The sequence below is a fragment of the Camelus bactrianus genome, chromosome 26 (genome assembly GCF_048773025.1).
Source record: "Camelus bactrianus isolate YW-2024 breed Bactrian camel chromosome 26, ASM4877302v1, whole genome shotgun sequence".
NCBI classification, from domain to species: Eukaryota; Metazoa; Chordata; class Mammalia; order Artiodactyla; family Camelidae; genus Camelus; species Camelus bactrianus.
In genome coordinates, this window is record NC_133564.1 from 8,541,513 (window position 1) to 8,565,136 (window position 23,624).

Genomic DNA, 23,624 nt, shown 5'->3' on the forward strand with positions numbered 1-23,624 from the left:
GTGTCTGATTACAATAGTTCTTTTTGTCTGATTACAATGCTGAGAGACATCACTCAACAACAACCTTTTGAGGAAACAAAGATTGGGACCATTCGTCAGCACAGGGGATGGATGAAGGGATAACACTTTCTGCAAACAATGGGATGTTACCTAGCAGTTTAAAGTCATAATGTAGAAATGCTCCTCATCATTCTTAAGGTCTGAGCAGAATTTCACACCCAATGGGTCTCCTTCCTACTCGACCACCATCCTAGCCCCTGGGTCTCATCTCCAGACCACCCACTGCAGATCTGGCAGAGGTACCCTCCTCCTGCTCTGAGAGCTTGTAGCATTGGTGACCCTGCTTTTGTGAGCTGCTCCAGAGTGAAGCTGTGGCTACAGGTACAGTCAGCCACACCTGGGCTGCTTCCATCCACCATCAGACTCAGCATGACTTTGAGCGAAGGTCTCAGCTTGACCTGACGGCCCAGTTCCTCATCTCCCAGGTGGCTATACTGTGACTGGGCTGTTCGATGAGGCAGCAGCGAAAGTTTGATATGTCTACATAATACATGTAGGATGGACTCTAAGTCCAACGAGGGTGTCCTGTGGGTGAGATGCTCACCCCAGACGTGTCCTCCTAGAACCTGGTTCACAGACAACGCTCAGCACTAGATTGTGAAATAACTAGTGTGCTCACAAAGTACATTCACTGAATCTGACAGTTCAGCTTAATTTACGTAAAATAACCAAGTAACTACAGTTGGCCCATATTTGGACCTTATCTGGGATGATAACAGGAACTATTGCTCTAATAAAAAATGCATTTCCTATTTTTTTTCAGATTCTACATATAATTGATATTATATGGCATTTTCCTTTCTCTTTTTCCCTTATTTCACTTGGTATGATGATCTCCAGGTCCATCCATGTTGCTGCAAATGGCATTATTTCACTATATACATATATATATGTATATTTTATATATATGTATATATATATCACTATATATATACTATATGTGTGTGTATATACACACACACACACTCACACACACATACATACATACCACATCTTTATCCATTTATCTGTTGAGGGACATTTAGGTTGCTTCCATGTCTTGGCTGCTATGAGCACTGGGTCCATGTATCTTTTTGAACTAGAATCTTCTCTGGATATATGCCCAGGAGTGGCATTGCTGGATCATAGAGTAAGTCTATTCTTAGTTTTTTAAGGAACCTCCATACTGTTTTCCATAATGGATGCACCAAACTACATTCCTACCAGCAGTGTAGCGGGGTTCCGTTCTCTCCACACCCTCTCCAGCAATTATCGTTTGTGGACTTCTGAATGATGGCCATTCTGACTGGTGTGAGGTGATACTCATTGTAGTTTTGATTTACATTTCTCTGATAATTAGTGATATTGAGCATTTTTTCATGTGCTTATTGGCCATTTGTATGTCTTCCTTGGAGAATTGCTTGTTTAGGTCTTTTGCCCATTTTTGGATTGGGTTGTTTGGTTGTTTCTTATTAAGTCGTATGAGCTGCTTATATATTCTGGAGATCAAGCCTTTGTCAGTTTCATTTGCAAAACTTCTCCCATTCCGTAGGTTGTCTTTTTGTTTTACTTATGGTTTCCTTTGCTGTGCAGAAGCTTGTAAGTTTCATTAGGTCCCATTTGTTTATTCTTGCTTTTATTTCTGTTGCCTCTGTAGATACCCTAGGAGAACAGGGCTGAGATTTATGTCAGAGGATGTTTTGCCTGTGTTCTCTTCTAGGAGGCTTGTGGTGTCTTTAAGCCATTTAAAGGGCACAGATGAACTTATTTACAAAACAGAGACAGACTCATAGACATAGAAAACAAATGTATGGTTACCAGGGGAAAAAGGGGATAGGGAGGGAGAAATTAGGAGTTTGGGATTAGCAGATACAAACTACTGTATATAAAGTAGATAAACAACAAGGTCCTACTGTACAGCACAGGGAACTGTATTCAATACCTTGTAATGGCCTAGAATGAAAAAGAATATGAAAAGGAATTTATATATATATATATATATATATATATATATATATATATATATATATACACACACATACACACACACACACATAATATATATATACATATATACATATATATACATAAATGAATTGCTATACTGTATACCAAAAATTAACACAACATTATAAATTGACTATATTCCAAGAAAAAAACAAAATAAATTAAATAGGCAAAAAAATTGCATTTCCTTTACCTTGCATGCTGCTATCTAAAGAGACCATCTTTGATTTTTCTCTCTAGAGATAGGCCGATTAGCAGTAATGATCCATAGGCTTACCGTGCTAAGGGAGATTGGCAAGGGTTTTCTTTCAGGAGAAAAAGGTATCAGCTTAATATGAACCTAACTTTCCCCATTTGACCTTCTGAATCTCATTCCTTGTGGAAAATTTTATTTTTTAATTTCTCGAATTCTTTTAGAAACAAAGAAGTCGAAATTATTGAAGAATTAAATTAAAGGGTTGGACTAAAATACATTCTCAAAAGGTATCATTTTGTTCTGCCTGTTGCCAGACTCCCTTACTTGATTCTGACGTCGTCTTCTCTCGCTGTTACTGGTTTCTTTGCCCCGGCGCCCTTGAGGAGAGAAGTACACTTCCTCTTAAGTTAACTCAAAACTCTGCCAGCAGGAAGCATGCTCCCGGCTGCTGAGCTGCTCTTAAGCTACTTTGGACGCCCTGACAATCCCTCTGCACTGCCCAGGAAAATCGATTACAGTCCCTTCCCTTAGGTCTCCAGCCTCCAAGTTTAGGCAGTGGTATTTAATGAAAGCTGTTCTGCCAGCGTTCAACTTGAGCGGCTGCATGAGATCATTTGAAATCAAAGGAGAGAATCAAAACCAGCCAGGATGGTAATCTTTACAGCTGCAGAAACATAATGCAGATCATGTTGGCCAGCTTTTAGTTAATCTTTGCAAAGTGACGATTCCCTAGAACTCTGGCTTTCTTTTTAACACCAAAGAGAAATTTTTATAAGAAAGAACTAAATTACCGTCAAGAGATGGCAGAGGACACTGTGACAAACTAATGATGGGGAAGTGAACTGTATCTCCCTTGCTGGTGTTTACGTGTTTCCGACATTAAAGTAAATGATGACGACCGTCTCTCCATTAATATCACATAGACTCTAGCATACATGTTCAATTATTGAATACATCTAGTAGACATGTGTAAGAAAACAGTAACCTCTTTTGTTCTCCAAGTTCAATAAACATAGAGCTAAATCCAAAGAAGTTTGAATTTTACAATGTTTAAAAAAAAAGAACAGAGGATTTTTAGGGCAGTGGAAATATTCTGTGTGATACCATAATGGTGGATGCGTCATAACACATTTGTCCAAACCCATAGAATGTGAAATGCCAAGAGGGAACCAAAATGTGAACTGTGAACTTTGGGAGATGATGATGGTCAGCACAGGCTCTTCAGTGGTAACAGAGGTGCCGTTCGGTGGGGATGTTGACGGCGGGGGAGGCTGTGCATGTGTGCAGGCAGTGGGTGTGTGGAAAACCTCTGTACCTTCTGCTTAGTATTGCTGTGGACCTAAAACTGCTCAAAAATAATAAAATATTAAAAACGTAATAGAGAAACAGCCCTAAGAGGAAAAATGAACACCACGTTAGCAAGGAGAGAACAGTATCAGGTGTTTTTACATGGATTGTGTGCATCAGTGTACACACACAAGTCCTGGTCTTTAACAACCATAACTCTGTGTTCTTTTCATAAAATATGTATGGTGGCCAATCCAAACTTTCTTTCAATCTTGGTGGAAATCACACTTGGAGCTGATACCTGTAGCTAATGCATTATTTACACTTGAATTTGGATCCTGATGATCAGAAATGCAGGCACCGGGCCCTCAGTCAGAGATGAACGCACACGCAGTGCCCTTTCAGGGACTGTGAGCTCCAGTCGCGGGGACACAGTGGAGCGCCCTCAGCTGACACAGAGCACCCCCAGCGTAAACTAAGAGAAAACAAGGTCTCACTGTGGATTCAAATGATGACTCCATAGGGGTGATGGTCTGGGCCTCAACCCTAACTCCAAAGACAAATTCATCTAGCTAATGGCATTAAACAAGACGACGCACTGAATGGTGTGGACATGCTGGCTTGTATGGTACCATTTTTTTTCTTTATTTAAAATAGATATTGATAAGAGGTGCTTATTCACTTTAAATTTTAGCACATTAATATTTCAGTTTCTAAAAATCTGTAAAGCCTCCAAAACCCTTCCTCTGCCCTCGGCTTGTGGACGTACAAGCAGAAACAAAAGGCATATTCAAACTCGTTAAAACTACTTCCATCAATACATTTTATTGTAATGTAACTTTGTCTTTCCTTTATATATATAATTTCACATATATAAATTATTTCACACACATGTATATTTTTTCACCTAAGTTTAATCTAAGAATCATGATGAGGGTTTACTCTACAAAGTTACTTTATTCAGATAAAAGTTAATTTTATTTTTTCCCAGCTTTACTAAGGTGTGATGATAGATAAAAACTGCATGTGTTTGATATGTGTATTCAGTGTGAAATGATGACCACAATCAAGCTAATTAATACCTCCATCCCCCCCGATAGTTGTTGTTGTGGGGGGCTCTGCTCTAACAGCTATGGTCTGTGATGTGGCCGACCCTGCGGCCCTCGGTGGCAAGAGCTTCAGGACTTCTGTAGTGTATTCTTCAGCTCCAAAATTTCTGTTTGATTCTTTTTTTTATGTTTCGTGTCTCTTTGTTGAACTTCTCAGTCACTTCCTGGGTCTCCATCCCATGGGGTCCATTTGCTAGATTTCTGATGGGTTCCTTCTGTGGTGGCACATTTCCCTGACTGTGAGCCCTGTAACCTTGCAGAGGTGCCTGCACATTTGAAGGTGCCCCCTCTTCCAGACTGGATGGACTGGCTTCCCCTGCTGCGGAGGGCCCTGCCGGGGCGTGCTGTGACTGGGTCCAGAGGCGCAGGGTACCAGGCATGGGGGTGCTGCGGCTTCAGGTGTGTGGGGTGGGCTCTGCTCGCACAGCTATGGTCTGTGACGTCGCTGACCCTGCAGTCCTCAGTGAGACTTTTGTCAAGACTTCCGAGGTGGCTGAGACAGCCATGGGGTCCTCCATGGCACCTCTGGGGCCAGCATAAGAGTTGGAGGCAGGTGTGCACGGTGACTGGTGATGTACGCACCCTGATGGCAGGGGCTGCCTGCAGGTGTGGGCTTGGTTGGGGGAGCCGACAGCGGACACGTGTGGTGATGACAGCTGACACCAGTGGCCAGGACCAGCAGCAGGCATACTCTCATTGCACCGGGTGACGGGGCTGGGATGCACATGGCAGCACTGATCGGGTCCCAGCAATGGGGCAGAGAGGTTGGGACTCAGCTGGAGTCCGCAAAGAAGAAAATCTCCGGGGCCCTTAGAGGCAAATGCTACAAGGGTCACGGTGCACCTGCTGGCTGTTGGATTCCTCGGGTCAGTGGGGCTAACGTTGCTCCTTTGTTAGGTTCTTTGAAAGGCTGGGGAAGGGGTGGCTCTCTTGCACTCCTTTGTCTTCCAGGAGCCTTCTGGGCAGGAGGTGCTTCCTGACCTGGAGCTTCTGGCTGGGGGTGGGCGGTGCAGCCCAGGGAATGTCCCCTCCCGTGACCCTGGGCTTCTCAGGGGCTTTGCTCCGCTGTGCTGCTGCCGCTTCTCCAGACTCTCCCAGAGAGACTTCTGTTCACAGGTAGCATCTGACTGTTGTTGTGGGGGGCTGGGGTCTCCTGGTAACCAGGCTTTTCAGTTTTCAGTTTTACACGAATACTCGTAAAGTATCGGGCCTGTGTTGGATTCATAAGGATGTCCTCCCGTTTCCCTCACCAGTACTCTAGACATTCCTGAGCCCTTATCTTTCTAAAGTCATTGTGGCCACCTTCTCAGGTTGCCTTTAGAAATGCAGATTCAGTCTGTGAATGCTCAGCTTTCTGTCAGTTAGCATTGTTTAAGTCCTTCAGAGTGAACGTGTTTGCTGATTATTTGCAGCCCATAGTTACATCTATGAATGTTAGACTCCTGCACTGTGAGGTTGGACCGTATGGTGTAATATTAACTTTAGATGAGATCTTTTTTATGTTATTTTTACAAATTTAATTAGTACAAGTTTTAACTCCCCCAAGACCCCAATAAGTTATTCTTTCCCTTTCTGCCTGTTGTCTTTGCTCTTCACCTCAGGAAAGGCTCGTGCAGAAGTAGGAGAAAGTTCTAGACTCTGCATGTGAACAGGGGCCCTGGGATGGAATGGTGGGCAGGAAAGGAGACAATGTGATGTAAAGACTGAGCCTTAAAATCTGAGAAATGAGAAGTGCCTCAAATCAGATCAACGGGTAGAGTACTTCAAATCTAAGACACCAGCGACCTTAGGACGCAGAATTGTCTCTTAGACCCCTAAGAAAGCGCCAAGACAAAATACTCCTAAGTAAATGGTGCTCCTTTTGGAGACACTAAAATGTGAAAATGTGTTCATCTTGGACTCGGTGTGATAAAAGTGTGAGGCTCACTAACGGAATAGGAGGAAAGCTTTGGCTTTGTGGCATAGAAGTGTTTTTACTGAAGTTATTTGAAATAGCATTTATTACAGATGTGTTTTCCTGGAGCTGTTTTTTAAGCTAATCTGTTTTGAGCATGACTTTAAATTGGCTATGAATAAACTTCCTGTTCATCGTCTATAAAACATGACTCAATTTCTAGAGGAACCAAGAAGATAGTGTGGGTTCCTTAACATAGCCAGAAAGGGTGAGATTTTTATGAACGTGCAATGAGGTTTTTTTTTTTTTAATTTTTGATACCTGTCATTTAAACTCGTAACTAGTCAAAACGCTCAGAAGCCCACATCTACTCATTCCTTGAAATACTTGTTGCTAAGAAAATTTATACGAACGTGTAAAACTATAAGCTGCCCGTCTAGTACTGATCAGATTGAGGTTAGCTAACGAATAAAGCCCAAGAGTAACCCCTAAAGAATCATCTGAGCTACAACTTTATTTCATAAGAAAAGACTTTGCTTAGTAGAATTTCCTAGGGAAAGAAAACTGCAAATCATATGAAAGAGTTGAAAAAGGGATCCTGAAAGGACTGACTGCAGGTTTCAATGAATATTATTAAGACTAAGTTATTGATCCACACTGATCAAGACATAAGCAATAGATTTCATAACCATTTGAGATCAAGGGATATAATTTTTTTTCAGTTTTTTTAGCAATAAGTAACGTAGACATTTTACACTAATGGCACTTCAGAGAAACAGGTAAGTTGATGAACCTTAGGAAATGTACAATGCTGACTGAAATCTTTAAACAATAATGGCATTTTCTCTAAAAACTGGAGAACAGTGAATGCCAGAACCCTCTTCTATCTGCAGTACACCTGTAATTAAAATCCTCTTGGACTCTTCAGGTGTCATTGAATGAATTAATGAAATACAAAGGAATTTGCAAAAAAGATAGAACCACTTGCAAAATGCTCCTTTTGTGAAATGCAACAAAGGTATTAATTTCACTGAATTTAAATTTTGTATTATTTGAATTCTCCACAGTCACTGCTCTTTCAAAAGTCTTAAATAGTAATTTCAATGATTTCAGTAGAGCGCTTACTTCACATCCAGGTGGTGAGAGTTGTTGTCAGTTAAGAAAACTGCAATCCAAGTGGGGTTTTCTGAGAAAAATTTACACAGGGATTTAAAAAAACAAGTCAGTTATTCTGATAAAGCGAATAATCATGCGATCACCTCCTAGGCAGTCAGGATTTAATTTGTGGGGAGACCAGGCAGTTTAGCTCCCTTCACACTGAGGGCATCACCACTGTGACTTCTGAGGCCTCTTGCTGGTCACTGTCATGGACACTGAGGACAGGAACTGAGGACGAGGTGGTTTTCCCCAGTCTGCTGAGTCGCATAGAGACCTCTGGCTTTGATCAGGATGTCAAACGCTGGTCCAGGGCAATCTCGTGAATTACAACAAACAAAAAACCATTCATACTTGTTTACTCTTTTTTCTATTTAAATTTTTCTCTTTTATTCCTTCTCTTTTCTCTTTCATAGTATAATTCCTTCTCTCTCAGTCACTGCGATATTTCATATAATCCCTATCTTTTGTTCCCTTCCAAGGAAGGAGCTGAAAAAACTCACTCAGGTTGAAGAATAAATGGTAATAAAGCATATAGTTTGACCTCTCAGAGGTTTTTGCTTTATAAACCAACGTTTTAAACCAAGACGAAGGCCTTAGTACGAGGATATCAGATGTTATCCATTGGCGGGGCAGACACCTTGACAGATACTGTGAGATTCCACCTAATATCCCAGAAATTGTTTCATCTGGTCCTGCTGAAAGGCACTCCCAATCTTGCGTGAAGCTAAAATGATGTACACCGGAGCTGTCCAATAAAATAAAATGTGGGCCACAGATGTGACCACATGTGCAATTTAAAATGTTCCGATAAACACATGAAAAAAGCTTTAAATATTTAAAATGATAAAAGGACATTATCTTTTCAACATGTAACATCATGCGGTCATTTTTTCCCATATTGCCTTTGAAATCTGATGCATTTTATACTGATGGCTCTTCCGTGTTTGAACCAGCCATGTTTTAAGGGCTCAGTGGTCATGTGTGGTCAGTAGCTACCGTATTGGACAGTGCAAATTTAAAGACTAACTAGTGATAAAAGGCAATACTAGTTAAGAAAAAACAAGCAGATTTCACAAGAGCTCTCAGAAGTGGGAGGCTTCTGCGGAGTGCTCAGAGAAGGGTAAGTATGATTTACAGATGGAGAAAAGGGGGGAAATGATACAGTAAAGACAGAAGCAGTAGTTGGAACTGAGGTCCTGAGATTTGAGGCGATGGTGCAGAGACAAGTCTGGGGAATCAGGATGTAGATTCCGTGACGTGTAACGGGGAAGAGGGGCAACGTAAGCACGGCCATCTGCAAGGGTACTGAATGCACAAAGGAGGAAACGGTTACCACGTTCCAACTTGAGCATCAGCTTAGCAAGGCCACGGTGGGAGGTAACTGCTCAGTGTAGGGGGCACAGGGGAGGCTGAGGGCAGAACCTCATTCAAGGTCTTCACGTGCGGATGGGGAGGAAAAGGTGGAAATGACAAGAGGGAGAAGCCGTGTGCGAATAAGCTAGGGTTTGGGGGCTCAGGGAGCGCGGGTGGCAGTGTAGGACACCAGGGGTTTAGGAAGGTCTGTGGGCCTCCTTCCCGGAGGTTTTACGGTGGGAGACAAGAAGGGTGAATGGTATCACAAGAGGGTTTCTATGGCTGGGTTGTCTACACCAGACATGCTAGTTAATCCCTGCACTGCACACATCTCACCACCGATGTGGTAGCTATTGTATCCTGTGCCTCAGCAAGCAAAACGTGATCTGATTTCCGTTTGCTTTAGAGTTTTCAGTAGGCAGACTTATTCCCGCACATGTATGATACGGATTGTTTGACTTCCCGGTTAACTATTTGTTAAAACCTGAATTGTTCAGTGCCATCAAACAGTGCAGACGGATCGCCCCTGGCATAATAAAAAAAATAAGAACTTTCTAAACTCCTAACTGGGAAATGAACAATACGCCAACTTTCTCTTCTCTGAATGGACAGTCAGATTTAGAAAGAACAACGTGCCTGCTGTGGTTGAATTTACACGTAACAGCAACATGCTGATCTCCCCGACCTCCCCGGCCTCCACCACCCTGCCTCACAGGGCACTCCCTGCTCAGGGGTCCTTCAGCAAGCTCCTGCTGCCCGAAGGCAGCAGCCAGGTTCTCCATAATGCCGGTCACGGTCCAGCCAAAGCATGCCTCCATCATTATCTCCCACAGATGTCAAACCTAACTCACCTTTGTCCACGCACACGTGATTTTTTTTAACTCCTCAAGTTGACCTTTTAGGCTGGGCTCTCCCCCACCTTCGCAGCGCCATACTCCTCCACAGAACATTCTTGTCCACTTCACACTTCTGCCTCCTCTACTTCTGTTCACCTGTCAAAACTCCAGTCTGTCTGTCTGTCCGCCTCTTGACCTGTCTTGATACCTCTCTGTGTGTTTTCCTTCTACAAAGTGAGTCTTCCATAGCCCACCATTAACTAGATGCGGTGGTTCTAGCTGTGTATTTTCTATGACTGGACAGAATTCTGAACCCGAAATCCATTTGTAACCTCTCGGATTTCAGGCAAACATGACGTCATAAACATGCTTGTGAAATCTAATATGCATGGACTCTCTCCCTGGAGAGATTACATTTTCAGTGGGGAATCTGACTCAAATTTATACTGAGAGCTGCTAATTAAATTACGAACTCCTGAAGGCAGAGAGACTCAGATATTAATCATTTTTCCATATCCAGTGCATACAATATGCCTGTGGCACATGATTTATATATTCTTAAAATATCATGTAATTCATATATTCTTTAAAATATGTATTATTTATTAGTTGACACAACATTGAAAAAATAATAGCTACCTTGTGTTACTCTCCTATCAGGTGCTGCCTGTTTTTACGTAATTACATCTAATCCAAAAGGGAAAAAAGAGAAACAAAAGTAAAGACAAAGGTAGGTATTAATGACTATTTTCTTAAACAGAGAAAATGGCAAGGTAGATATTTCAAATTTGAATCCATCCTCATCCAATTCCAAGATCAGCTCTAACAATCCCACAAGGCAGATAAAAAATATACAAGAATCACAGAGCAGAAGTAGGGCCGTCTTCCCCGCTGGCTCCTAAGGTCCTTCAGGCAATAGAAACCCCTTCTTTATAGCCTCTCATAGTATCTGCTGCAATGCCTTGTTAACAGTAGGTGCTTGATAAATCTCAGGGCGATATAATTAAATGGGAATAAACATATGACAGGTAAGGATTTTCTGAGTCTATATCATGTTCTAGTTACCAAGCTAAATTAGATTTTAGTGCCTGTCATCACCTAAATACCGTACATATTTAAGTCTGAGGCAGCAGTTAATACAGGTTTAAAGTTAACACTGGCATTAAGTAACACACCACATTTTCTAAACTTTGGTCTCATTGTTTGGAATTGCCGAAAAATTACTTCAAACTCAAAAGAGAAAATTACTTCAAACTAAGAAGAGAACATTCTCAAAAATGCTTTGAGAAAAAGACCAAGTGTCATACCTTTGTACTAAAGGTTGAATTAACAAACGTAGTTTATTATGTATAACTGAAATTTGCAGAGAGTAGGACGTAAATGTTCTCACCAAGAAAAAAAAAAAGGTAAATATGTGAGGTGATGGATATGTTTACTAACTTGATGCTGAGAATTCGTTCACACTGTTACGTATATCAAATCCTCAGGGACCATATTTCTAATATTTACAGTTTTCCGTGTCAATTATGCCTCAATAAAGAGGAAACAGTCCAAAGGAAGACACAGGGGTTCTGCAGGTAGAGAGGAATCCATGACTGATGCTGGCCAGGGAAGCCAGGGAGGGTTTCTTCAAGGAGGAAGAATAGAATAAAGGAAGATGCTGCTGCAGGTGGCGGGGGTGACAGGGCGAGGGAGGGGCAAGAGGACAATGGGCCAAGCCACAGTAGGTGTGTCCATGTCAGGAGCATGTCGGTCTGGAACGTGGGTGAGAAGATGACCCTGACGGGGAGACAGGACTGTGGTGTCCGCCCTGCAAGTTGTGCATGACGAGGCTGCAGGGACTTCTACGCAGGGACGCGGCGTGACCAGATTTGGACTGAAGTTTATGAAGTGTAAGGAGCTTTATGACAGGAGAGGACTTAACGAGGTAGTCTCAAACTTTGTGGAGTGCCCCCCAGAAAAAGCACAGCCAAAGAGTTACCCCTGGGCTAAGAAGTGAAGAATCTATGACTTGCAAACACACTAATGTGAGGATTCTAGATGCGTGGTGTAAATTTCTCCAGAAAGAAGGACATTTGTGTTTATTTTGCTGCACAGCTCTAAAGAAATTGATGCTCTGCTCAGTGAATGCTCATCACAGGTCTGGACAAAGCTAAGGCCCTATTGGTCTCAAGGCAAATATCAAATTATCTACAGAAAAATACTTGCAACTCTATTCTGTCTCTGTTATATTTCTTGGATCAGTAAACTGTACACAATATCATGGTCGAAAGTTGACTTCCCCGGACCTAGACCACAATGGTCAAATACATGGAGAAGCTGGGTGAAACACTGTGCGCCTTCAGAAACCACCTCTCAGACGGAGCTGACCAGAAGGAAGGAGCCCGCTGAGACCCTTCTTGGAAATTGTGGCATGAAAGGGCTTCCAAATGAGTGACTGCGTGCAAACGTGAAACACGCTGAAGCAGTCTGAGGGAACCAGATTCCCCACGTGCCCAGAAATAAACTTCTGCTCCACATTGCTTCAAAACCCATGTTAAACTCACACCGGGATCCATGTTAAGTGTTGCATTTGGACTTGGAGGCATCTGGATTGCCCTCTCCCGAAGCAGCAGGGAGCTCTGGCTAAACGAGGCGGCCCCTGGGATGAGCAGGCTCCCTCCCCAGGTTCATCCTGAGTCGCCTGACCCAGGTGATTAGAGAACAAGCAGCGTGGCTCGTGGGTTTTGAAGCTTCCTGGCTTCCACACAGTCCTGATGGAGCGTTGATGTCCCTGCAGCTCTGAGTGGTAACTATTTCGGGTGAGTGGTAACTACACGAGCTCCCCGACCTCGCAGCTGCAGCGGGGTGAGGGTGCGGGGCTGCAGCAGGGCAGGGTTGGGGGGAGGTAACGCCACACTGAGACCACATCGTTCCCCATAGAAATGCTAACAGCGTCATGACTTGTGCAGAGTACACCATGATGCTTTAATTTCCAAAGCGCAGGGTACCTACGAGAGGTGGGCATGCACTCTTAGCCAGTAAACACTAAACACTGTCTGCAGACTGGACTGATTAAACTGTCAGCAAGAGAGAAAAAGCATGAAAAATGAGTACATTTAGGGGCTGATAAACCAAAAGCCAGAATAATTTCCGCCTTAATGTCACATAAATAAAAATTGTAGAAAGACAATTTGCCAAGGGAATAATAACCCTCGTAAGCCTTTCTGTTGCCCAAGCGTAAGAACCGAACATCTACCTGCAGTCGCCACATGTTAATCTATTCTAAATAGCTGTGATTTACTGAGTAACATTGTTGGCATCCGGTTCCCCAGTGTGAGTCACATTTAAGAGTTGGGAGAAAGGAAGGCTTTAGTTTAAGTGGTTTTATGTAGAATGGCTAAGATTTATTGTGCATTAATATTTCAAACACAACTTTTAAATAAATCAATACATGCGAATGTATTTGACTTCCACCAAAAGTCTGGAACGAACTCAAAAGTTCATTTACTCCATTAGGCTGCCTCCAGGTGAGACTCCTATTAACATCTCTAATGAATAATTTGAGATACTTTTCCTACTTTCCTTAAGAAATGTGTCTTGTTTGAACATTAGTGAGAAATTGCTCCCAGTGTCTGGCCAGAAACAATCCCTGCTGAAATCTAAGCAGACTCTCTCCGTCCTGTCCCGTTCAGGAGGGGTTTTCACCTTTATGGTTTCTGAGCGTGTTGATCACACACGCACAATCGCACCTGCCTTCCCCACTTTTACAAAGGTAAGTGGGCGGGTCTGAAACATCCTGTACTGTCAGCCCAAGACAACGTGGTACAGTAGGTGTGGATTTTGGACAGAGGGGAGCAGCTGGGGTGCCTGCCACTTGGGCCAAGACAATAGCCCTACAGGTTGTGACCACTGGGGGTGCCGCCCCAGCGGGTCCCCTGAGCTCAGTAGTGCCCTCGACCTCGCGGACCAGAAAGCACCATTTCCCCTCATGGCATGACCCGTGTCTCAGGGTGGAGCCCATGAACCAGGATGAGAGAGAAGGCTGAGAGCCCCAGGGTCACTTACTCAGGTGTAAGGAGGGGACAGCACGCCAGTTCACAGTCTGGCATTCTCGACGGACCAGCTCAAGCTATGGGTTCAAGTCACATAACTTCACTCTCGCTTTCCAAACATTCCTTGCCTTGCCTTGTACATAAAATAAATCCGATCTGCCCCCGCGGACCTCTTCTTCAGTCCCCAGGGGACAGTCCCCTGGTGCCCCTCCGGGGACTCTCACCGTCAGCATCCTCTGTTTTTCTCCCAGGTGTCTCCTCCCTCAGGCGCTTGGCACTCGCTGCCTCCAGGGCCCTCTTTGCCCTTTACCTGGCCCTCACAAGCCATCGCGGTCTCAGTTCAAATGTTCCCTCTGAAGGGCCTTTCTTGACAACGCCAGCTAACGTTTCCCGCTTCCCCACCGTCATGGTCCTCTTGACCTGTTTAATGACTGTCTCTCTCCCTCTCTGGGACGTCAGCTCCATGAGAGACAGGAGTTCCCTTTATTGTCGCGACTGCAGACAGAGGCGTTATGGGCGCACAGTGGGCTGGCTAATGGTGTCTGATCAAAGTGCTAATTAACATGAGCTCCCTTGTGCGTTCTCCAGAGGAAGCCGGGGTACCATCAGGCCACCGCTTACTGGGCCCGGGGTCCCTGTCATCAGGCTCCCATCACTGTCCACACCTGCTGGTCTGCTGGGCTCCGAGGAAGGTGGGCGGCCTTTGTTGGACACTAGGTCCCTGCCTTTGCCAAGTTTCTACCATCATCACCACCAAACATACACACACACATACATACAGACACACACACACAGAGACACACACATACACGTCTGATGGGCACATATCCTAATGCTTTAAGTGTGATTGTGGCTGAGCCTTGGAATGAAGGGCATTTCATCCCTTTAGGGCAAATTTGTGCATCTCAGCAATATCTTTTCCTCTTCGTTGAATATGACGACCTGGGGCGTCCCTGCGCCTGTGATCTGCGTTCCACAGGCAGCCCTTCTTCCTCAGGCGCCCAGGGCCCTGGAGCTAACTGAGGGCCGCCAGCAGCCTTAGCCGGGAAGGCGTATACACGGTCTCTTAGCACGCTCTGCTGCGGCGGGACACTTGGGTTACTTCCCGTGACGGGCGATCACGGATGCAGCTTCGGTGCGCGGTCTCCCTGCCTGTGTCTGGCTGCACACTGTCCTCATTTCTGCTGGGCAGTCCCCGGAGTGGAACTGCTGGGCTCCAGAGAAGGCTAGGGTCCAGCTTCACCATAAAACTGTTGTCCAAAGAGGCTGCACCAGTTCAGATTTCTGCCGACAGTGTGAGAGGATAGTCTGCTCGTTTTTGACGTGTCTGAGTAGCTCTTAAAACTTTAAAGCTCCAAGTGTTTTGAGTTCATTTGGGTTAGGACGATGCTGAGCTCGAGGAAGGGGTGCTGACGGATGACGGATGCCCTGACGTTTCAGTGCTGCGTACAAAGCCCTTCCACGCTTTCTTGTCATTTTATGGGCTAGCCACAGTGATGCGGGAAGGCAGCTACTATCACTTCCGCTTTATAGACCAAGAGAGCGAGACACACCGGCACAGAGGCTGCTGGCTAACAGCAAGTCCTACTGAAAAAGCAGAGGCCACGAGTCAGCAGCCTCAGCACACAGATGGGCATCTCCGGTCAGTTATTAAAAGGACTGGAGTTGGCACTTTGCAAGAATCCTGAGTTCTGAGAAGCTAAAGTAAATATTTAGGGAACATGGTATGTGTTTCTGATTTCAGTGATAACAAGTCATCATGACCCCTATCAAACTTCAGGGAAGTATATGTTCAGTCAAAGGCAACAAAGTGAGAACTTTCTGGAGGCATCAGGAGAAGCAGACAGATGGATAGTGCTACTTATGGATGAAATGCATTTTTGGGAGACAGAATTGCCCCTGGACTCCAAGTCAGGCAGGTTCTCTGAGGGTTCATGTGCCCTAGGGACCCTGGTGGCAGATAAAACTCACGTCATGTGCCTTCCTCAGCGTCCTGCATTTAATTCCCTGCAAACTACTATGATTTTTTTTTACTTCTTGCCCAAAAGGGCACAATGAAGACATTATGGATCTTAAAATGGGTTTCAGGTGGGAGACTTTCAGAGCCGCTTGTTGGAGCATCACTAAAAGCTCCCTCGGTGGTTCCCACGAGTCTGCTTTGTGTTCGGTCCTTCACAGGAGCTGTTTACACACTGTCTTCCTGACCTGCTAGTTTCTGGAGCGTGGGGGTTGTTGTAATTTCCTCATTTGGGGGTCCTGGCTTGCATGTGGCAAGTGTTCAGGGAACTCTGCCTTAATTGAACTGACGTTCCCCTGAGAAGTGTGCCCGGGGAAGCATCGAGCTTTCTGACTGTGCCATGCTAGTTTCATTGCAGATGCAAGTGGAATTGTTTCCACTGACCTCTTGTTGTATTGACAAGGATTACTGATGATTAGAAATACGTGGGAAATGATACAGTCCTATGCAGGTGTAAACATTAGCATTAGATACAGAGAGAGAGTTTCAGAATTCCCCCTTCGTGCTGTTGACCTCAGACCCTCCACTTCACCCAGCGACACACAATCTGGGGCTTTTATCTTGAGGTTCCCTGATGTGTGAATCACGGGATCAGGCGGTTGCATTTATGCAATGTGAATACATTTTAGGACTAAAAGTGATATGATGCATGCGTGCACTTCCGTGCAGTCTGCATGCCCTGCCATTCTTAGTGAGCAAATAAAGGAACTAGAACACTGGATGTTTACTGCTCAGGTGTATCGTGATTAAAATTAACATGATATGTATTTATTAATTTATTGATTAAAACTTAGCAATAATTCCAGAAAAACAAACAAACAAAAAGCATACTGCATATCATCACAATAATTAATAAAGCTTTACTAAGAAGTTGCTAGTTGTTCCAAAGTTGAGTTCACATAAGAGATAGAAGGCATTTTCAAGCTTACTAACTCTTGTTCCATCTTTAGAAAGAGAATCCTAAAATTTCCGGGTTGGAAAGGACCAGAATCGCTTCTGCTATTTTTTTTTCTTATAAAATGGAGCTGTCTTACCTTGAAACTGAGCGTTAAATCCTTTCCGTCGATGGTTACTGTCGGATGTGAAATGGAGTCGTAACCAGTTCTTGCTACTGATAACAGGCGAAGGGAGGTTCATGCCGGTCAGCCTGGAAGAGAGAATGGAAAACATCTCCCTTGTAAACCAGCTGCACAAACATCCGATCTCCAACCCGCCTTTACGACTGAGCGCTGACAGTTTTTTTTGTTTTTTTTTTTGACCTGCCTAAAACCGACATCATTTATTACTTCACTGCCGCCCTGAAGTGCTCCGGGTGACTTCATCTTTGCCCACGTACAAATGCTATATGCATCCGTGATGGAACGAAGGCTTTCACAAATACCGGACATTTTGATTTTTCTTTATTAATGATGGTTAAATAAGCAGTCTTTTGATCTCATTTCTTCTTATCAGGACCTCAGTCATAATGAATTATAAAAGGAAAAGAAACAAAAATGATACAATTCTACCTGTCACTATTTGAACACTTCACAATTCTGGTTCACCTGAAGTAGACTCAAATAACTGAGAACACGCCATGTCTCCAGACTCCCAACTACAGGGTCACAACCTGGGCCTTGCCTGCCTGGAATGAAGAAGCGGGTGTTTATGAGATTGGTGGCGAGAAATGTCCAAGAAATCCGAAATGGAATAAAATCATGTGCGAGTAAAATAGTATATTTTAAAAAAAATCTTAAAAAATAAGACACAATTAATCTCTGGTTAAGCTGTTGAAAATATCCAGACCACTTTATAAGGTGGTGTCTAGCTGTCAGAAAAAAGCAAGTCATTTACTTTCTACTGTTGAAAATGTTGTGTCTTTACTAAGAATTAACGCCTTCTCGGGTAGCAGGACTCTTGATGGTTACAGATACTGTGGTATGTGCTGTTCTGGCCGGTGGCTGGCGGTACTCTGGGTCGGGACGCCTCAGGTGTACAGCTGTGTGTTGGCACCACCTGTACTAGTGGAGACACTGTATCATTGGGTTAGCCTTTCTGAACCTCATTTTTCCAGTCTGCAAACTGGACGTGAAAAGACCTATATTAGGCTGTTTAAAGAGATGATTAGATGCACGTGAATATGTTCCAAGCACATGTTCATGCTCCTTACACAGGGTTGTGCCTCGTGTAATGATTTTGCATCTCAGCTATAAATCTGTTTTGAAAATGATGCTTATTCGTGTGGATGGCATGTCAAGGTTTAAGAAATCAGCTTGGAGCAGAAACCTGTGGGGCCCTGTGCCGGCCAGCTGGAGAGCACTGCCCTGCCTGGTTAAGCTGGAAATCGGATTCCACGCCTGGGATTTGCTACTCATGGGCTGGCTGTGCAGCACGCGTCCCTCCTCCATCACCTGGAGGAGGTGCTCCAGCCAGTGAAATGTGTGGGCAGGCCTGCTGATGTCAGGGTGCTCAGTGTTGACGCTCAGGTTTAAAAATGTGCAGTATCCGTTTAAAGTTAAAACTCAGACCTTGACTGTAACCAATCGAAACAGTGTTTATGTCACTGTTTGAAATAATCTCCTGGAAGAGGAAACACACTGCTCAGATCTGCCTATTTGCCTGGATTTATGCAGTACTGACTGGAGAAGTTCGGTACCACTGACTCACAGCAACACTTCATCATTCTAATATTTTGTTTCAAGGCTCCTTCCCCCACCTTTTTTTTGTCCCCTGGTGAGGTTATGTTACAAATTCTATTAGAAACAGGTCACATACCTCTTTGCCTAGTACTGACATTGGCCAAGGGAGAAGTGAATTCTAGATTCAAAAAGCCACACCGACCCAGCTCACCTACATTTACTTACTGAAATTTTTATAACTGAAATCCATGTTTATTTTATTGTTCCTTTGAAATTTTTTTTTTCTTAATTACATTCTCTTCCAGTGGTCCTGAGCTCAAAAGCCAGGTGGACTTACATTTTAGTTGCATAGCAACATTAGCAATGCCCGTAAACAAATCTCCTTTTCACCTCCGTATCTCCCAAATACTTATCCACAAAAAATGTCAGTTTTGTGGTAGTGGACAAACTTCCACAATAAAGGACCAGACAAATATTTCAGGGTTTATGAGTCACACGGTCTCTGAGGCAGCTGGTCAATGCTGCCCTTGTAACACAAAGGCAGCCGTGAGAGTGTGTTCCTGCCACCCTTTACTGATGGACATGAAATTTGCATTTCATGTAATTTTCTGCATGACAGAATATTACTCTTTTTTTTTTTTATCCACTTAACACTGTAACAACCATGCCTAGCTGACAGGCCAGATTTGACCCGCGGGCCACAGTTGGCTGATTCCTGCTTTATTACCCACGAGGCCATTTGTAAAACATTGAGCCGGAAGATAATTAGCTGATATACATGAAGCGAGTGTATGTATTCACAAACACATAATTCCTCCACAGGTTTCTTTCATACAGAATCAGAGGTGAGGATTTAGTAACACTCATATAACTTATTTCCCATGGTCAGAGCCAAGCCATGCAGATGATGCACACTCCAGGGCGAGTTAACTGCATGGATTTCCTGACTTGGCTGTGTGAATTCTACAGGTATTCTCATCCGCTTTTTGAGGGGAGTGTGGGGGCAGGTGGCTTTTCCACTGAAGACCTATCCTTGGAATTGTCAGCTTTTCTGTCACCTTCTGCAGGGCTGGAGCTAACCTTGAAGCTGCCATTTTACAGAGAGATTATATTATAAAGTCGATCATTCCTTCATCACAAGCTAACTTAAAGTTGATTAATATGCAAGCCAGTGGACGAGAGTGCAGATTTACTAAGATCTTGGATGATTCAGGTAAGATTCAGAGGTAAAGAAATTCAACAGAGCACCTTTGTGGTGATGGTTCCCAAAATGTCCACGTCCTAATCCCCAGAACCTGGGACTGTGTGCTCTTATGTGGCAGAAGGGCACTTAGACGATGTGATGAAGTTACAGACTATCCTGGGTGATGGGGTGGCCCAGTATTGTCAGAAAGATCCTGAGAAGTGGTGAATGGAGGCAGAACAAGAGAGTCGGGGTGGGGGGAGATGGGCCTGTGCTCTCGGGTCAGAGTGATGCCTGTGAGACCTCCACTGGTGGTAGCTGATCTTGAAGGTGGAGGAAAGGGTCACGGGCCAAGAAATGAGGGCAACTTTGAGAAGAGGGACACGGCAGGTAAGTGCATTCTCCCCTAGCGCTTCCAGGAGGAGCACAGCCCTGCTAACACCCTGGTTCTATTCCCGCAAAACCTGTGTGAGACCTACAGCCTACAGAACCATAAGCTAATAACTTTGTGTTGGTTTGCGCCATCAAGTTACCGTTAATTTGTGCAGCATAACACGAGCAAAACCAAAGCCAAAATAAACCCCAAACAGACTCACGGACATAAAAAACAAAGTATGGTTACCAAAGGGGAAGGGGTTGGGGGTGGATCAGTTAGGAGTTTGGGGTTAGCAGATACACACTACTGTATATAAAACAGATAAACAAGGTCCTACTGTAGAGCACAGGGGACCATGTTCATTTTCTTGTAATAACATATGATGGAAAAGAATCTGAAAAAATATATATACATATAACTGACCACTTTGCTGCACAGTTGGAACTAACATTTTAAATCAACTATACTTTAATTTAAAATATAAAATTAAAGTTTAATAGCTAAAAAAAGGAAAATCACTACAACCTTTTATTACGTGTGTCCTACTTTTCATTCTAAACCGTCCTGAAAGAGAGGACATGTGGTGGAGCATGCCACCCCATCCCTGCTAATGATCTCAGAGAGCCAGTGCAGTTCAGACCTGGCCCGTAGTCACCCATGACTGCACGGCTGCCACTGGTGGGGCTGAGTCCCCCACAAGGCCTCTGCAGTTCTTTGCTGTATTTCTTTTAAATCTGCTGGAAATGGTTTTCTAATAAATAAATGGTTTTGAAAGTGACAAGTAAATTACGGGGCAGCAGTGGACTTGACATGGGTAGTTAGTGCAAGACGCAAACAGAACCATTTTGAGGAGAAGACAGGGGATAGTGTCTGTGTCACTTCACAACGTGCTGACGGTTATTTTAATCCTAAGACACAGAGGATCTGATAAAATCAAGTCAATCAGAGATATTTGGGATCATAAAGGGAAAGAGCACCCCAATGTAATCAGTGGGGAAGGGGTCTTTCTGTGGCCGTGGTAGATGCTTTTCAGTTCTGGGGCGTCTCAAACTAGGTCAGGAAACTCATGAAGCCCAGCAGTGAGAATGTGGAGCGTTCCTACAGACAGAGCTAACGGAGTCTGGAGTTCTCAGTCTTTTGCAAGAATGCCAAATTAAGCGATGTAGTCCACTGGCAAATTCATTTCTTTCAAAAGATTCAGCAAGGTTTTGCTCCTGCCAACAGTAAAAATAAATGCAGGACTCATGGGATACACAAAGTGAGGATGAGCATCTTTGAGCCAAAATAGAACCATCCAGGCTGTTCCATTTTCTCCAAATAGCTGTACTGTAAATTTGGGGGGTTCTATTTATAATATATTCATAATGTCTTTTTTCACTCAAACTCCCTCAGCTTCTCTGTCCTTGTATGTAGCATAAAGGGACCAAGAACACCGTTCTTCCCAAACATCGCACCCTGAGTCCATGACTCATCCATTTACTTATGTAACTTGCAAACTATAGCAAATTATTAACTTACCAAGATAATTTTCTGAAATGCGTTTGGAAGTGCTAATGTTTTTTTCAAAGAGCTCTGTTTGAGCACTTCTCTGACATTAAGCCAGATATCTTATGTCTTCGGAAAAGCGTCGCAAATCTCCGGGGGTTCCTTGGTAGTTAAACCTGCTTAATGCCAATGACTAAGGAGCCAGAGAGCACGAATACCATCAACACAGACTGTAGATTGCCTGGCCTCCCTGAGGAGACTGAAGCATTTAGTAGATCTGTTACTTCGGAGAGACGCTGCTTGACAAGCTGGGGAGAACGGCATCCAGAAATTGTGTTATTTTTTCCTGCGTTCTTGTGGACATTTAGTTGACGTGATTCAGAGTGGGGTGTTTGTCTCTGTTTTGTCAAAATTAAATAGAGTGACCTGATCAAAGCCTTCCTGAAATGCCATATATCTGATTGGATGTTAGTCACGTTACTGGTGAAATCTGCTGTCTTATGAATATATGTTAAGCTTCTAAAGCAGCCACCCTAACCTTTCTTTTGGGCAGTGAAGAAAGTAACAATGGAAGTGAAAGGTAGCCCTTCCTCGGAAGAACAGGAAAAGCAATGCAGAGAAGGGCTTTGGACGTGCGTGCATGCATGCAAATATCCGTATACCAGACATGTATGTACATGCACACACACAATAGTTACATGCATATCCATGTACAGATATTTCTAGAAAGTTATTCCAGAGGTTTTACACACACACACACACACACACACACACATCCTCTCAGAAAATCAGCAACAAAACAGAAACCAAAAAAAAAAACAACCTCCCACTGCCAATATAAAAGCAGATCACAGAAGTCTTCTCCGTCAAACAGTCCTCCTCTTCATCAAGCTGATGCTGCTTTTGCCCTCGTGGTTTTCAAGGTTAGCTCTCACGAAGTTCTGCTCTCCTGGGAAGACACTCCTGGGCATGTGACATCTGACTTGTGACCAGTCAGGTGAGTGGCTTGACTCGGGGGTCAGGGGGAGCAATCTGAGAGCAGTGATTTCCAAAGCTAAGATTTGTGGAGATGCCCAAGCGACATCATGACGCGTCATTTTCCCAGAAATACTCCAGTGGCTCCAAATCTCTCTGAGCAAGAAGTCAGCTTCCTTGGCACAGGATAGAAGGCGCTTCACGGTATGACTCCAGCCATTTCCAGCCTTCTTTCTCGGTGTCTTTCTCAGTGCACTTCCCAGAATCCTGTGTCCTGTCCACCCAGGACTAGGGAATGCTCTCTAATTGTCTAATACATTCAGGCTTCCCTGACTTTGAGTTGCTCTCTCCCATCTGGAGCCCTTTGGCTGACATTTGTCTGTTTAAATTCTTCTCAGATTTCAAAGCCTTCGCAAAAGAGGATCCCGTCCCCTCCAGAAATCTTTCTCTCATCACCTCAGGTAGGATGAGCCAGTCCTGCCTTCCTAATGCTTTGGCACTTGCCCTCAGTATTTCTATGGAAATTATGAGTCTGTCTTACAGCCTCTGTCTGCTTCCTCGAATGAACTGTGAGCCATTGAGGGCACAGCTGGCACTGTGTTGATTTCCCTTATCCTTGGACCAGTTTGCGTACACGGGGGTCTCAACGCATCCGTTTCAAGTGGTTTCTGTGCTTTTGTTTTTGCTCCTGATGTAAGCTCCCAACGGCAGCACAGCCTAAGGCAAGTGAAGACCGTTCAGAGAAGGCTCTGCACATCTTTTCACATGGCGATTTCCCACCAGTGCTGGGGTCTGCCAACTCGAATGCCACGTGGATCGGACCCGACATCTTTCTGTTCCGCCTGGGACGTCCAAGAGCCCGAAGCAGTAACACAGGCCTCGCTGAAGCCTTGAGAATGTCCATCTGGGTCAAGGAAGGGGCAGGAGGCGGACAATGGCCCCTACCAGAGATGGGGCAGAGGAGCCCAGCCCGGACAGAGGGGCTTGCGGCAGGTCATAAACGTGTCCAGGGCTTCCTCACGTCAGGCATTAGGAATTGACCCAGAGGTCAAGTGGA

The 23,624-nt window shown here is 44.2% G+C and overlaps 1 protein-coding gene across 1 annotated transcript in view; it reads right to left on the reverse strand.

Annotated features, from left to right (window-relative positions):
* The window catches only part of CSMD1 (CUB and Sushi multiple domains 1), a 1,327,842-nt gene that overhangs the window by 414,201 nt on the left and 890,017 nt on the right, over window positions 1-23,624 (reverse strand). The window contains exon 6 of the mRNA XM_074353379.1: window positions 16,965-17,077. Coding sequence (XP_074209480.1) covers window positions 16,965-17,077 — 113 coding nt within the window. The remainder of the gene's footprint in view (window positions 1-16,964; window positions 17,078-23,624) is intronic.